Genomic DNA, 17,785 nt, shown 5'->3' on the forward strand with positions numbered 1-17,785 from the left:
TTGTACTTTCTAATTCATCTTTTGTTTGTCAGTTAGCAAAGGGATGTCTCTCCTGCGTGCGTGCAAACGGTGAGAGAAGGCGGGGTGGAGGTAAATGAGGATGAGGATGCACCGGCCAGCCAGCTAGTTGGGAAGAGGAAGAAAAAAGCTTTCACAAAAAAAACAAAACAGGATTACAGGTAGTGCTGAAAGGATTAGGTCGTATTAACAGCTATTGCTTTCAGTCTTTTATTAATCAAAACATTCAAGCTAGCTTTCAAAGTCTGCGCTTCTCAAATGCTCCTTTTCTCTGCTTTATATCACTGTAAATCAGGGACCCCCAAACTGACAGAGACATGGAGCAGGGACCCCTACTATTTAAAAAAATTGTACTAGGCCCAGTACCATGTATAAGTGTAGCTTAATATTGTGCATTCAATACTAAGCTTTTGAAATAGCACACAGGTTGATATAGTCATGTTTTTTCTAAACGTGTACAAGGTACAGTGAGTAGGGGGCCGTCCCTCTGCCATTTATAAACAGACCTTGTTCACTGATACCAATGCCAATATCAACAATGTCTGTCAACTGCATGGTACTGTAATCATGCAGACAAGCTATTCAGAATGACGTTTTTATTTGAAACATAGATGTGGTAGACGTGTTTTTAGCCTCAATGGGAGTTCTTTTAAACAACTTTTTTTGTGGGAAAGCAATTTTAATCAAAAAATAGTCATAGCAGACTATTTTTTACAAATTTTAAAATGCCTCTTTAGGGGGACTTTAAAGATATAAAGCACTGTCTAATCAACCAAAGATTCCACAACCCCCCTGCAGCACCTCCGCGGACCCCCGAGGGGTCACAGACCCCCTGTTGAAGCCCTCTGCTGTAAATTGAATAGCTTTTTTTGATTTCTGACCGCAATTTGAAGCTATCAACTTGGACTCTTGGGAGCTTGCAATTGACCATTTTCCACCCAGGAGGGAAAAAAAAGGAAGAAGAATCTTGCAAAGTCCTCTGGAAGCGGCGAGCAGTAAAACAGCAAAACACAGGGTCATCTGCAGGGGACGCCTCTGCCAGCGGGGAGACAGGGAGGCGGCGAGCATGTTGTGTCATTTTCACCTCTTGTATGTCGTCAAACATCCATCTTGGTGTTCCATCTATCGCTGTATCGCGCTCTCATGGAGGCAAGACTGTATTATTCAAGAGCAATTTCAACCCAATTTCATGGCCGGTCTTGGTATAGGCTGCGTCTGATCCTAATCTACAGACTTGATGTTCACAGGAACAGAAATCTCTTTGATGGTATCCGGTTTGTGTGTGTGTGTGTGGGGGGGCTATATGTAGATTTCTGTCGCGAAAATCCAATAACACCTGTGCAATAGCCACATCTGAGCTATGAAGATGAGATATATCAAAGCACTGGAAAGAGATATACTGTATGTAGCCTACAACAGACACATCTGTCTCATCCCTCTTTTTTCCCTGCCGCCTCTTGTCTCTCTGAGCTTTTTCACAACCTCGAGGGTCACGAGCTCGCAAACAAACCAAAAAAAAAAACTAAAAACCAGAGAGCCTCTCCCCGACCCGACGGGAAACTTTAAAAAAAAAACTGTCGCCGGCGCCTGATGGCTCGCGATAAGCCGCAAAAGATTGTTGGTCACAATGCCTGTTTATTTCAGTGTCACCCTCACAATGTTATCTGTCAAGCTGCCACCACCGTCAATGAGTTCAGTCTCACTCTTTCGAGCCACCCTGGCAACGTGGAGTATGATTTAGGGAGGCTGTTGTGTTAAATGATAGTTCCAGCGAGATCCGATCTGACAGCTCACTCCGGCTCAATGACGAACAAGAAAAATGATGGAGAATGATAGCAGCTTTTATTTTCCCGGTCTTCTCTATATAAAAAAAAAAAAAAAAGGTAAACTCTGTCTCTCATTGGATATTCACCAGGTATCATTATTTACTTTGTCCTGTTGGAGGGAACAAAATGAGCAGAGCTAAATTATAATTTAGTGACAATCATTGAGCTAGTTGGGCATTGGCAGGCATGCTGTTGTTCAAACAAAGTGTGTGGGTGGAAATGTTGTGAGAGGCTGTAGGCGTATGAAAGGATGCCCAGTAGGAGAGGAGGGGAGGGAGGGGGGGGGCTTCCTAATGGACAGAGAAGGAGAGAGGGGATAACATCAAAGTATGCAAGGAGCTTCAGAGGAAACCACGAGTACTGTAGATCCGTGGATTAAGGGGGAAAGTCAAGTGAAAGCATCATATTTTGATTATCTCAATCATCTCGTCGCGCATGCCGCCACCGCCGCCGATCCGTTCGCATCTGCTCCGAGCGGCAGATCAGCCACACTTCCACTGTTATTTCTGAAGTCGAATTATTTTGTCACCTTCCAATCACACACCCCCCACCCCCTCCTCCGACACCTCTATCAAGTTATCAACCTGTCAGTTTACAGTGTGCGAGAATGTGAGTGAGTGTGTTTAAAGATCCTATGACTCAAAATGTGAAATCGGAGCATCAATCTGTTGCAAGTGTCAATTAGATTCGAGGCAGGGGTGTTTGTGCTGAAGAAGTCTTTACAGGGGACGAGCTGATTCAGTGCCGTCACTCAGCCGAATGCTGATGTCGGCTGACCTCACATTCACCCCCCCCCCCCCCTCCCTTTCTGCCCCTCCTCAATGAATCTGATTTGAGTGCGTAATTTAGCCCCCGTGGCATATACGCTCGCTGAAGTTGAAACTCACACAGTCCATCCGTCTTTGTCAAGCAGCAAATCAGATAAGGCAGTCCTATTTAGTAGTTGTTTTTTCTCTTTCCTTCTGAAAATGTCAGCGCAAGTTAAAGTTTGTTTTGCTGCCGAGCAGAAACTTTGGAGTCAGCTGCCTCTTCCTTAAACGCAACAACTTACCCCCCCCAAAAAATGCTTTTCTTATTTGAATCTCATCTCTTCCAAGTGGCAAATCGTAAGCGACGGAGCATTTTGTTTTTTATCTCTCAGTCAGTATCTTAACCGGCTCTCGGCTTGAGCCAATCCCAGGCAGCGTCGTCAGCTACCACACGCCCGACACTCGAAAACAGAATTAAAAGGTCAGCTGCCAAGTGTCTGCGAAAGAGCACTTGAAGGGAGGTCTGTTTGAGCACAACATCAACAGCCCTGGGGACGTGTCTTTTTGACACGGACGCCGTAGAAAATGATAAAAGGCTGCAACAACAAATAAGGATTTGCTTCCGTCGCCACATTAGCTCTAACTGAAGAAGGAACAAAGAAGGAAGGAGAGGCTTCTTCCTGTTTATGATTTCCTAAACACTAAAACCTTGGTATATACTTGGTAATGACCTTTGGCACTCTACAATAAAGTAGTTTCAAGTCCCAGCTGCATGCAGTATTTCCTTCCTGATTATTTGTCTTGATAATCCATGTCAGGTGTGATCTCAGTGGCTCAGCCCGGCGGGAGGCATGAAGGAGTGAGTGGGAAGAAGAAGAAGTGAAGGAGAGGGGAAAAAAAGAGAAAAGCTGGAGGGCGGAAGAGAAATAAAATCAAAGCTACAGGGCTTTTCTTGTTGTTTCTCCACTGAGCTACAAGACTCAGAGGAAAAAAACATTCATATCTGTCTCAGAGCAGGTCGATGATAACGCTAACAGGAGAACGTGTTGAGCCTGAGCTGTGAAATTACCTTTATTTGATGATTTGAATGGAGGCTCAGTATTTTTTGTGTGTGTGTTAGTTTACCTTTGGGAACAGTAGCTATATGTTACAAGCTTAAAGGTCCACCTACTGGCCTTCCTTCTTCTTTCTGCTCATATACCATTGAAAGACATTTGGACCTTTGATCTGAAATTGTTTTACCACCCTCTCTTTCCTCAGTCCTCCAACAGTGCTTTTATAGCCACGTGTTAAATACAGTCTACTGTACTGTCCATTATTCATATATGTGCATGACCATGTGCCTCTTAAAAGGATAGTTCAACATTTTGCCTATTGCCATAATCCCTATAGTAGGAGTAGGTTCATTACCTTTAATTGTCGGTGCAAGCTGTTTTTAGATCAGCGGGGCAGAGATGCAAGCTGCTCAGCTAAAACAATGGAGGCGAACAGTACTTTCACCTTCTCCTCAAAACTCATCAAATAATAATGTAAATATGTACGTATATTACATACAGCACATGAAGCAAATACTCGGAACTACTTGTGCTTTTGAAATCACTCCACCCAGCAGCCGTTGTCTGTAACATAGTTCCAGCTACGCATTTGCCTCGAAAACAACTCTGTGTCGTAATTTTACATTATTATTTCATAGCGTGGTGAATGTGCAGGTCACAACTTGTCCACGAGAGCATTTTTGAGTTGTTGGATTATGTATTTGATGAGTTTGATGAGGGAAAGGCGAAAGTACCGTTTGCCTCCATTGCGTTAGCTGAGCAGCTCGCGTCTCTGCCCCGCCAATCTAAAAACACTGACAATTAAAGGTAACGAACCTACCCCTATTATAGGGATTATGGCAATAGGCGAATTTGCCAAAATGTTGAACTATCCCTTTAACGCTAAATGGCCAGTATGGATATTAACTAATTTTGTCTTCCTGCCTGAACACTTTCTAAAGCCTTGACATGAAGGTACTGACATTGAACGTCTCATAAAGATGTGTATGATTCTCTGTAGTGGTTCTTGTGGTGCCTTCTTCTCCTCAGCAGAATGAACTCAGCACCGTCTACGTACGTAAAACCTCCTGGAGTAAACGTATCGCCCAGCTCCGGGGCTCAGTCTCACTCCTCGACCATTAAAACTCTGTCACCCTCTTTCTGCCTCTCCAACCCTGTCACACAGCCTGCGGTCGTCGGGCAGATTTCCCTGTCGGCTGACCCCCCCCAGGGGCCGGCGGTGTTTGAGCAAACGGCCTTCCCTTTATCCTCATGACTCACCTTACCAGTAGCCGCACCGTGGCCCCTGGTCTCGCCATCCTACATCAGACTGATTGCAACAGACATGACTCCCCAGGCGCTGCTATATTAGCCCCAGCCCACCCCCCAACCCCCCCCGACCACCTCCCTGCTTGGCCGGGCCCCTCCGGCGGCGGCGCAGCCAACTTAGCACGCAAGCAGGGTGAAGGGGTTTCTAAATGTGGGAGGTGTTTTTTTGTTTTTTTTTCCTTCAAAATGTATCTGTCAAACGTGATAGAAGACGGAGAGAGTCAGCCAGGCAGCGACCGGTGTTTGAGATCCTCTGTTTGTCCAATAAACACGGGGGCAGAGAAACAGTGGACCAGCAGTTCATGTGTGAGTAATTTGTGAGTAATGGACCTTTGATGGCCAAACTCAAACTGAATGCTCCAATAGATATGAACAGCTACACAAATATGCCTCTCCTAAGACTTATTTTCATTGCTGCTGGCTCTGGTATTTATTTAGGCATTAAGGTGTTTATTATGTGAAGTTTGATCAGATAATATTGGATTATTTTAGTTCAAGGAAACATCAGGACTCCATTAGTAAGTACCAACCACTCCTTTTGAAAAGAAATAATCTTTTACTCTTATTCAGGCTCTTCATTTCAATAAAACTATTTATATAGAGAGCACTTGTGCCATTTCAAAACAGAAACAGGCAGTATAAACTTTTAGAAAACAAGGTTACAGATAAATAATAGAGCTTATAATAGAGTTTTCATTAAAAAAAGCAATAAACAATATTGACAAAATACATAAATGCTATGTAGAGTCAGTCAATGGTTCTTGTTTTGTCAAAATGAGAAAGAATAAAACACTGTAGGCTGATTAATTGAGCTGCAACATGTTCACAAAGTTTTCAGAGATTCATACAGTGAAACATTGAATTAATTAGTTTGCTATAAATAGGAAAAAAAACAAGGTTTCATGTGCCAGTATCTGTAATGTTCAAGGGGAGAAAATCCAATTTAGCTACACAGCATCATTTAAAAGGTATTGTAAAGACTCATCTTCTTTGTCGTCGTTCATTATGCAGATGTCATCACCAGAAAGGCTGAAACTGTAATGTATGAATCTGAAATCAGATCAGAGACTTCTCCTCTAATGAAGGTCACACATGAGTATTACAGCTGGATATTGAAAGCACCTTGGCTTCCAACAGAGAGCTCTTTCTGATTTAGATTTTTTTTTCTTTGCTTCTTATGCCTCAGTATTGATTTCCATCATTGCAACATTATTTAATGTCAAATTCAGCATCTAAATGTAAAAACAAAAAAACAAAAAAACACTTTTATTCTGCTCTCTGCTCCACAGCCTCTCATTTGGCTCCAGGCTGACAGAGCCGTTTTCCAGGGGGTGGGGGGTGTGCCTCCTTGCAATGTTTGTCATATAAATAGAGCGAACGTATCCACCGACAACTCGGGGAGTGTGTCAGACTCATGCTATATGAGGAACAAGAGTAGATGATAAGAGCTGCTGGGATCTGGGGTCCCCGAGTCTTTCTCTCTGTGTGGCAGACAACAGGGCTGCTTTTTTTCGAACTTTCTTTACTCGGCGCTGTAGCAGTAATTGAAAATGGGGGAATCTTTGTGCACTGGCTTAATGGAGCTGTCCTGCCCTCCCTGCAAAGCGGGGTTAATAACTTTTTCCACTTCCATTACCCCCCGAGATTGGCTTCAACTGAGTAAAGAGGCTGCACCGGACAAGGGGAAGTGGCCACGGGGCCTTCTCAGCCTCGTCTTATCTCTGCTCTCCGCAGGCAGCTCACCTGACAATCATTTATGTGACTTAATACATACATAAAAGACTCCCTTTCCCTCCCTCCATCCCTCCTTCCTCTTCTTCTTCCTGGCATGTGAGCACTATGTCTGGGAATACTATTCTTTTCTAAATGAGGGCCTGGCAGATGCTGACGGACACTTGACTGACAGCCTGTTATTAATGTGCCAGTTCACTAACTCATCTACTTTACCAAAGTTTAGCTGGGCTGTTAGGCTTTTCCACCTGGGCTGGATTGGCGTGGTACCCGACATGTGCTCCTGTCAGATGACTTAATAAAGATGACATTCTGTGTGTCTGTGTGTGTGTGTGTGAATCAGCGATGACACAGAAATTGGTTTGCTGCTCCAGGTGATTTTTTTTTTTTTAGATTTTCTTTGAAAGAGGAGCGAATAAAGACCAGAGAGAGAAAGAGAGAGAGAGAGAGAAGGAGCACAGTGGGATCTGGTGTTCATCCAAGGTGCAGGTTGAGGCTTCATGCATGAGTTGTTTTTCTACTAGAGTGACCCATCCGACTCATTAGTTACATTTATATGCACAAAGTAAGCCAGCTATCGGCTTATACTTTGGTTAAGGTCTTTTTTTCCCTCCTTTCGTTAAATGCAGTTTTAATTATCAGAGTACCGTTAAGAAAAACTCATTATTTATAGTTGGCTTCTAACATTCTTTTTTTTGCTGTTATAATGTTCACAGAATCCTCAATAAGAATATCTGGGTGCATATGTTGGAAAGTTGTGATGTTTTTTTTTGTGATTTAAGCCTGTTTGATTCTGGAGAAAGGACGCTTAAATAACCAAGGGAAGATCTGAACCCCTAAGAAAATAAAATGGTAACACAGATACCTGAATTAATCATGAATTACAATATTGACTAAGGATGCACGATAACTCAACTTCAACTGATAACTTCCAGCTTCTCATAACCGATACCTATACGATAACATTTTTAATAGTTTATATACAAACCTGAGGTTAAGAAAGGTTAAGATGTAGTGAGTAAAGATGAAGTTAACATTATAGCTGTGCCTCTGACTTAACTAAATAACATCATTACTGTAATCAAAACTACACTAAAACAACAACAGTAATGACTCTTCAAAAATCTATATTTATTATTGTTTCAAATTAACTTAGGGGGCAAACGGACTGAAAATGAGCAAAATCAAGGCAATGTTGACATTGACAAGGGATAATAATTGGCTCTAGTAGGATCGAACCTATCTGAATTTTGGTTGATAATTATCAGCCAACATGGGGACGATAATTATCTGTACTGATAGTTATTGTGCTTCTCTAATATGAACATAAAACATCTAGAGAGAGAAATAAAATAAATCAAAGAAGCACTCGCGTCTTGTGAATGTGTTAAAACCCTCACTGTTGCACGTGGGCATGAACATAATACAACTCCAGCACCGTATCATTGTCATACAGGGATTTTCTTTATGTCTTTGTCTTGTTTCTGGCCTGTGTATTTGTCCATTGTTCAGGCAGAGCACTCCCTCATTGATCCGGACTATTGATCCCGACAGCTACAGCAGCATTTGTGTGTCTCTCGCTGCTTTTGATTCGTCTTTGACAAAACATTTACACCACAATTAGTCTCTTCCTGATTACTGCCTCTGAATGACAGAGCATTGACGACTGGCCTTTCACTGGTGACTTCACTGTCGTAATTTCACACTATTAAATCTGATGTGCCACTTCCAGTGACGGTGAATTATTTTGTATCTATTGACATTTACAACCTAGCCCAGTTTGCTACCACATTTGTACTGGGATTCAATTGTTTCGAAGCATTTCTTCCCCCTCGTCTCTGTCCTGTAAAAGCCACGTGTCTCCAAAATGTCAACTTTTTACGAGCTCGATGAAGCAGGCACATTCTTAGTTTTGTGGGAACATTCAGCTCGTCAAATGAGGTTGAACTGCTGAAGTAAAAGTTTAAAAACAACAATATTAAGCCCCAAATGTGAAATGTTTGATTTTATTGCCATTGGCAGCATGAACTCCATTAAAAAACACAATCTTATCCCCTATGGGAACTGTTAAAGAGTGGCTTTAATTGCGGGAAATGGTTTTAACCACATGTCGTTTAATTTTAACAAGCTTAAGGCTACGAAATAATAACCTTCCCTTCCCAATTATGCACAATGCACATTTTGTCTCTGTCGAGATAACGATTTTGTATATACAGATGATGAGTAGTTTCACTATCCCTCTCTTTTTGCGCATACATTTATTCAATTGGTTTAAATCAAACCGACATATAACAACTGCCAAATCATGTTGTGATAATTGGCAGATAATTCTTCATAAAATGGGTTTAATTGGTGATTTACTGGGTGATTAACTCATGAAACCCAATAAAATGACAAGAGGGGGAAGTGATATTGGCAAAACGCTGCCTCGTGCGTCTCGCTCCCCCTGTACAGTACAGTACAGTCTGCTATGAACTGTGGGGTTATGTTGAATTAGCTGACAAAATGGACAGTATTAATCCTGGGCTGGGCAGATTTTGGCAGCTTCATTACTTCCTCAAACAGCGTGAGATGCAACACCCGGCGCACCAAGGGAGCCGGCCAAAAAACTGCAACCAGTGGGGGGACGACCGGTCCACGTGATACCAACACGCCGTCCAAATCTGAACTCAAGAAAAGGCGACGACGGCGGTTCTCCTCTTCTCATTTAGCTCCCACTATCTCTGTTTTTTATTCAGTCATGTTTGTAGATACAAGGATCCATCATAGGAGGAGACTACAGGGAGGAGTAAAGGAAAAAAAATAACATGAAAGGTTGATGGAAAAGATAGCAGGAAGGATAGAGGGAGGTAGAGAGCAAGGGAGCTGACCCAGTTAGAGCAGCAGAGAGAGCATGAGGAAGATGGAGGGAGAGGGAGAGAGGTGATAGGAGGGAGCTGTGTGCCAGCATCGCCACTGTGGCTGGGGACCTGCTGGGCCATCTGGCGGCCCTGTAATTGGGTTGGGGTTTTACACCTGAGCGGCACACCTCCAAAGAGATGGCTGGAGCGAAAAAGAAGAAGAAAAAAAAAAGGGAAACAAGCAGCAGTTTATTGCGTCCCGTAGAGAAGGCGGGAATGACTGTGAAAGTTGAGAGCAGCTTAGATCAGTTGATACATGAGTTATATTGGTCGCTTATTTTCTCTTATTTGCATTCAGCTCTTTTCCGCCAAAGGTTGTAAAACAGGAAGCTGTGATGTGACTTTAAAGGTAGAGTCTAAAAAATATATACAGTATATAGACTTATACAAAAGAAATCCGGCTTAATCATCACCTATGAGCTTCTACTCGTGTGGTGGTGACTGGGTCGGCAGAGTCCCCGCTAGCATCCATTTTCGCGCTCACCGCGACGGCTCTCCTTCTCATCAATGCTCCAGTTGCAGATGACGACCGTGACCAGCCCTTTCACTTGGACTGTATTTCCTTTTCTTTGCTGATAAGTCTGTATCCGCTATTTCTCCTGTCTTGATGGCCTCCAGTCGATATCTTGGTGTTAGCAGCAAATATTCAAACGAGAACTTTGAAGGCAGCTGTCAGGGGCAGGAGGGGGACGTGAGCAGTTGAGCCTGAGAGGAGGGGCCCAGTTTGAATGATGTGTTTACAAACTGCAACGATCAAACCTACAGAATCAGGACGAGCAGTTAATGGGATAGTTCAACATTTTGGCAAACTGGCCCATTGCCATAATCCCTATAGTCTTACGAGTAGGTTTGTTACCTTTAATTGTCGGTGCAAGCTATTTTTAGAACGACAGAGCAGAGCTGTGAGCTGCTCAGAGCTATGCTAAGGCTAATGGGATTTCTTGGTTTCCCTCATCAAACTAATCAAATACACAATCAAACATCTCAAAAACACTGTCGTGGACAAGTCGTGACCTGCACATTCACCACGCTATGAGATAATAACGGAACGTTATGAGAAGGAGTTGATTTCGACGTAAATTCATGCAAAACCGCTGATGCGCGTTCCCATCGGGGCAGTTTTTCGGTAAGCAGTCTCTGCATTTGCCTCAAAAACAACTCTGTCTCGTAAAGTTGTTGGATTGTGTATTTGATGAGTTTGATGAGGGAAACCAAGAAATCCCATTAGCCTCCGTAGCGTAGCTCTGAGCAGCTCACTGCTCTGCTCCGCCGTTCTAAAAATAGCTTGCACCGACAATTAAAGGTAACAAACCTACTCGTAAGACTATAGGGATTATGGCAATGGGCCAGTTTGCCAAAATGTTGAACTATCCCTTTAAAGTGAAACAGCCGTTTTGTGTAAACACAACAATATTGGTTAAATCTGTCTTCTAGGTTGGTTCGGTATAGAGACGGGGCAGATATTGGCTCTGTGCTGCGATGGATGTTACGGTGTGATTACACAGCGACGACAACAGCCTTTGGAAAGAGAAAAAAGGTCATCGCTGCTCTCAGGTTTTCCATAAAGATAAATAAACCCGATCCACTCCAGGTGAGACGGGCTCCTCAGGTGTCCTGCCCGCTGCGAGGCGGCACTGACAATGGAGATAACACACAAGTTGTCATCTTGTGCCTGAATGGGCCAGTAGTCATTAAGGTGCAAAGATGAGCTGAATTAATGTTTCAATCTTTTTTTGTGTGTGTGTGTGTGTGCCAGTGATGTGAGAGGCATAACAGACACCATGGGTGGTCCTACACACACACACACACACACACACACACACACACACACACACACACACTGCTCATGTCTGGTTGTTTTCCATTTGACATTTTTGTGCGGAGATCAAGAAGCGCCCGGGATTTTTTTTTCTTTTTTTTTCTGCCGTCTGCAAATGATGCGATGCGAACACGTGTTGCGTTATTTAATTCAGATGCGCCGCGTCTCGTTGTGTGTATTTGAAAGGTCTCTCATTCAGACTGATGGTGTCGTTTACAGCGGAGGATCCGTGCCCACCGTCTGCTGAAGTAAAGGCCCATTGTTTTATGACACATCCTTGTACAAAGCGTGGTGGAGCAGCGTGTTTGCATTTCTGTCCCTCACTTCAGACATAAGCTCACTTGGAGATATTGAGTGAGAGGCCTACAGTATGTTTCTCCTCTCCTCTCCTTTCCCCTCCCCTCCCCTTCTCCCCCTGATCAATTCTTCTTTCTATAGAAGAAGCCTCCCACATGCACTCTGCAGAGCATCATTGTGCTCCCTAAAAGTCCTCGCCTGTGCTGAAGTATCTCTGTCATTGCCAAGCGTGCCTCTCAATGGCTCCAGCCTCCACACTAACCTTGCAGCGTTTTCAAAGGGAAACCAACGGGAGGCTGAGTGAACATGGACACGCGTAGGCGTCCATGCAACCGAAAGGGGGTGGTGGTGGTGGCGGTGGTGGGGGGGGGGGGGGGGTTAAGAGGGCCGAGGTAGCCAATAGCTGCTTTGTTCAGAGCAGGAGAAGGTTCACTGCCGCTCCTTTACATGAGATTGAATTATTTCATGAATCGTGTTTCTTCTGGCTTTGATTGGAGGTGCAGCGTTTGAAGACAAAGTAGCCGCACTTATTCCCTCTCTCTCTCTCTCTATTTCTTCTTTGTAAGTGTTTTTTTTCTTTCTGCAGCAGCTATAGCCACATGACGCGTCTTGAGAATATCTGTGGGTGACAGACAAAGATGTTAAAGAAGTGTTAGCAAAGTGTGAGAATCACACAGCTGGGGAGTGCAGCGATATCATGCTTTCACAGTATGTTGAGGAGCAGCAACCCGGCACAAACACGAAAAGTGATTGTGAACGCCACCTCATGCTAGCGAAAACACAATTCGCATCGAGTTCGGCGTCTTCTGCACAACACAACGCGTGTGAAGTTGGACGAGCTGATTGAGAAGTTCAGCTTCATGATCTTACTCTAATTAAGACACTTTGCAAAACACTTTTTTTGTTCATTTTTCACAGCTACAATGGGGAACTATGTCCAAATTAATTAATTTTCAAATAAACACAAAGTGAACAACTGAACGTCCATGTACCTGTGGCTCTATCAGGATAATTGTATACGATGATAAATGCCATCCATTATCAGACAATATTTCCATGTAGGCTTTGGTCCAGGATAATTAAACAAGGCTGTTTATCACTGTCAGGGAGGATATACATGTTCTGCATGTTTATTAATGTGTCTGGTTAGGTATAAGGCAGACAAGTCATGATGCATTATCTCCTCAAGGTCCTCGCTATGCTAATGGTCCATGCAACCTCAAAGGCAGACCCCTCAGACCAGCCCAACTGGGGTTGTTAGTCTATAATGTGGTTATTGTGTGTCATTGTTAGCTTTTTTGATTTATTTATATGGTGCAATAAAGGGTGAGAACACACAATCAAATAATACAGAAGTGCATACGTGATTACAAACAACAGCAGAGAACAAACAAGACACACAAAAGTATACAGAGAGAAAAGAAGAAAGAAAAGAAGAAAAGTGGGCTTAGATTTTTTTCTTTTGTGTGTGTGTGTCATTGATTTTTTTTCATTTTTTTTTTCAAGATTTTATTGATTTTTATCAAAAAAAATAAAAATAAACAACATACAAGTGATCTCTGTATTCACAAAGATATCAAAACAGGAAAGAAAACTGTCTGTAAAAAGTTATTGATTTCTTGCGTGGGGTTTTTGGACCAGGGGAGAGAATACAGTAGTCAGTGTCAATGTTAGCTCGACAAATACAGTCAACAATATAATGCGCTCTTTCATTACATAACAACGGAACAGTTAGTAATTGAGTGCGGTTGCGAAGGTGCAGGAAAAACATGCAAAACCATCATCATCATCATCATCATCATCCAACAGTGAGTCACAGCGACTGGCAGCAGCAGCAGCAGCTCTCAGCAAGTGATAAACAGAGGAAGTCATGTATTACATCACAACCATAGGTGCTTTCTGATCCAAGTTCATTTCATCCAGATCCAGCATGTGTATTGAAATCAATAAATGGGGTTCAAACTCAACCTCCCTGCACAAGAACTGCCCCTGTGATAACTGGAAGATAAGACAGAAAAGAAATAAAGTGCTCTTTTGAGATTCTCTGCAGATAATCAAATCTGTTTTCTCTCTGCTTCTCCAATCTGCTGGAGAGACGGGTCATCAGCGTCCGTCCAATTAAAGAGCAACTTGTCAGTCTGTGTGACTTCTGTTTATAAACCTGGGTTTTGTTATAATTGGGTAGATGTGAGTGAGCCTGTGGTAAATTAACCAAATGGTGTAATTATACGAACTTTCGCACCGAGGGGGAAACAAAGAAAGAAACCCATACAGTGGAGTCGGTTTAGCTGTATGCGTGTGGGGCTTTTGATTATTTCATTCATGCAACAGCAGAGTCACGTCGGCTGGTGTGAGGCTGTGGTCGTGGCTGAGGATCCGCTGAATGTATTTAGGTATTACGCCGCCATTAGTCTCCTCCTGCCTCCTCTCCACATGCTGTTGAATTTGAATTGGAATAATTGCACCGCCTCTGGTTCTTGTGAATATCTCTGCATGTGTGATTTCTGTCGTACATCATGTAATATTTTGGTGGAACGGGGTGTTAACTTAAGACTCAGACTGCTTACATTATACAGTATGCAGTATGTTATTCTCCATAATACGAACTGACTGCAGCTTTGACGTCTTTTAATAACTAACACAACCTTGATGTAGAGCTGAAATGACCGCTGTCCATGGTGCTGACCAGGAGGATGCTGCTACAGTATCAGTATACATTATCATCAAGGTCTATTAATGTCATTTAGCTATAATAAGACGCATCCTGTGCTTGAATATAGTTTGTATCCTGTTATAAGTTAGATAGACTGTATCTAATGCTCAGATCCACAATTACCATCAAATAAACTATGAAACGTTCAGGCAGCAGAGTGACATAAGTGCAAGTAACTTCCTCCAAGATTCCCGAAAACAATCCCTGATGGAAACACAATGTTTCTTCACTTTTATGTCCAGTATTTTGTCTTTAAATCCCAGAAAGTGGTAATTGGCTTCACCAGAGTCAACAGTAGCAGTGGTAACTAAGAGTTAGAGAAAAAGAGCTGACGCTGCAAAGTTGTTTCCAACTTCAGCTTTGAAATCTCCAAGAGTTTAGAAAATGAGAAACCAGGTTCCCCCACAGCTATAAGTTACTGCACAGCTCCTCTGGTGAAGTGAGGCTGATTATTTTGTCTCTGTAACCTAACATAAAGCTTATCGAGTTTAAATGCAGCTAATTTTTAATGGAAAGGCATAAATACTGAAAACACTCCTTGTATCTAAATCTGCCGCCGCCTTTGAAAAGGCTAATTTTATATATATTCGAAGACAGATAACTAGTCTCTACTCTCTGAACTTCCTTTCCCTTTATGTATTTGAAGATTATATTCGGAGGAATTGCCACCACATTTTGTTCTGAGCTCTTTGAGGTTCAGGAACAGAAACTATTTGAGGCCACTCTGGGTTACATTCACGTTTTTCAATTACTTAAGAATGTTTTTTTTGTTTTTTTGTTTTTTTTACAGGATTTGGCTCCATAACTTCATGAAATACCTCTATGAAAAGGAAAAACTATGAGTTTAATGAGCACTGTGCTATCAACCCTCCACAACTTTAGTGTGTCATTATCCTCTTTATATAACCATGGCGACTGAGCCAAATTACAACCTGCACAGGAAGAGTGGACAATAAATAGTTGCTGCCTGCAGTTGCACAGCAGTCACAGGGCTGCAGGGTTGGTCCGACAGTCGGACGACTGTGTTGGAGTCACAGTCACAGAGTGGATGGTGCTTTTTAAAAATCTAAACCAGGGCTTTAAAACTTAACACGATAAAAAAAATGTTTTGTATCAACAATTTACACACATCCTGTTATATACCCATAGTCTGAATCAGTTTCCAGAAATGAATTCAGTCACAGTCACAAGCTAAACTAAGTTACATTCTATTATTAAACACTTGAATTTCTGTTTCTCTTTAGGGTGTATTTTGAAAAGTATAAATAAAGTGTGATTAATTTGCAGTTTATCAAGATTGAATGTTTTAATTGTTTGGCAGCCCTAATCAAAACATTACATGATATGCAACTTTCATTAAACATTTGCTGATTAAGACCTCACAGATGTGAAGATTTGACCTTTTTTGGGAAGCGCAGTATGTGACAGTATATGAAATATCTAAATAAAAATAAAAAACAAGAAATTAACCTTTTTTTACTATTTATGGAGCTTTTATAGTTTAACTAATGTGATTAATCAATAATGAGAATAGCCATTAGTTGCATCTCTTGTTAAGAAGTTTGGATTTCGAGCCCAGGTCCTGTTTCCCATGTGGAGAATTTCTTTGGATACTTATAATACCATAAAGCCACGGTGCCTTTAGTGTCACAGTAATGTATTGTACGAGTCTCCTCCTGTTTTCCTAAGGCAGCATTGAAATGATGTGGAAACATCATGTGGAACCAACTTCCCACGGTGACACAGAGATAATGACTCGCATGTGGCTGCTGCTGCTGCGACATACAGCACATTACACAGCACCGCACATGCACGGACACATGAGTATATCCACACACACACACACACACACACACACACACACACACACACACACACACACACACACACACACACACACACACACACATAGACAAACAAAGCTTAACACAAGAGATGCGTGGTTTCCGTGTTTCCCCTCACAACAGACGTGTGTTAAAGTAAATACACCTGTTGTGTAGAAAGAAAGAAAGAAAAAAGCCCGGGGTGTGATAAGTGGAGTTGTAATCCCGTCTGCCCTGTAACATTTACTACATTTCATAAGCTCAGAGTATCAATTAAGCCTGGAGCAGTGCAGGGATTTGCTGCCTGTGTCGTATGGGGGTAATAAATAATGATTCTTATCTCTGCTCTGTGATGTTAATCTGGAGTTTAAGCAATGAGGGAGTAGCTTTGTTCTGAATTCAGCTCACTGGCCAATTCATCCTGGACCCCAGCTGATGTTTACTCAGGCTGAGCCAGCAGCTGCTCACACTGTCTGCGTCAACTCAGTCATCTGACGAGGCGAGCGCTCTGCCTCTGACATGCATCTGTCACAGCACGAATAAAAAAATAAATAAATGCAAAAGAAGAAAATAATAACCCCCCCCTCCCTTGTCCTCTCTCCACTTTTGTTTTGTCTCTCTCCTTCTCCCACATGTGCAGCAGCATCTGCCTGGCTGCCCAGCATCGCCACGACGATGAATGAGAGTCGAAGGGAAGCGCTGGCGGCGGCGCCCTTGCCCACCACCGCCTCCTCCTCCACAGCTGGCTCCAACACCACCAACATGGCCGGGCCAGGCGGCGGGGAGAAGGACGAGAACTTTTCCAAGCTAAAGGACAAGTTCATGAATGAGCTGAACAAAATCCCATGTAAGTGGATTACGCTTCTCATTCAAATCACTTCTTCTTCTTTTTGTTTGTAGCTGAACAAATGAATCCTTAAAATGAATCAGCAGAGCAATCAAGAAGTTGCCACCCAATACTTTATTTTAAAGGGGACATATTATGGAAATATAGTTTTTTGAAGGCTCTTTAACATATATTTGTGTGTTTGTCTTGCCTTCCAGCCCCCAAAATGTGAGAATTGACAATAAAATCTGTAATTTGCAGGCTCCCTAGGTTGAAATCCCTCATTTGTCTTCCAGTGATGTAACTAGGTTTCAAATTTGTCTAATACCACCCCTACCTGGGACCAGTAGAAGGGGCGGGGCAAGCAGTGGTTCATTTGCATTTAAAGGGACAGGCTCTAAAACCAGCCGTTCTGAACAGGGCTGTTTTGAGAGGATGAACAGAGCTGTGATGTTTGATCCTTGAGGTATTTTGACCACAGCATGTCACAGATATGTCTTTAAGACACCTGGGAACTATTTTAATTTGTGGAAAGGGGACATAATATGTCTCCTTTAAACTTTATGCTTCAATGTTTCTTCCTGTTGAGATTATTTCTAAATATTGAACGCATAAAACATGGAACACTTAACATTTATTTCTCAATAAATGACAAATAGAATAAAAGTTTATGTTACACCACTGATTCACTGACGAGAACAGAGCGCATAAAACACTTTG

The 17,785-nt window shown here is 42.5% G+C and overlaps 1 protein-coding gene across 1 annotated transcript in view; it reads left to right on the forward strand.

The window, feature by feature from the left end:
* Positions 1–16,914: 16,914 nt before the first annotated feature.
* Positions 16,915–17,785, forward strand: part of syt1a (synaptotagmin Ia) — a gene marked incomplete at both ends in the record, with an annotated part of 39,006 nt that continues 38,135 nt past the window's right edge. The window contains one exon of the mRNA XM_083999165.1: positions 16,915–17,086. Within this exon, the coding sequence (XP_083855291.1) occupies positions 16,915–17,086 (172 nt within the window). The remainder of the gene's footprint in view (positions 17,087–17,785) is intronic.

This window comes from Trachurus trachurus, assembly GCF_905171665.1.
Source record: "Trachurus trachurus genome assembly, chromosome: 23".
In the NCBI taxonomy this organism is placed as follows: Eukaryota; Metazoa; Chordata; class Actinopteri; order Carangiformes; family Carangidae; genus Trachurus; species Trachurus trachurus.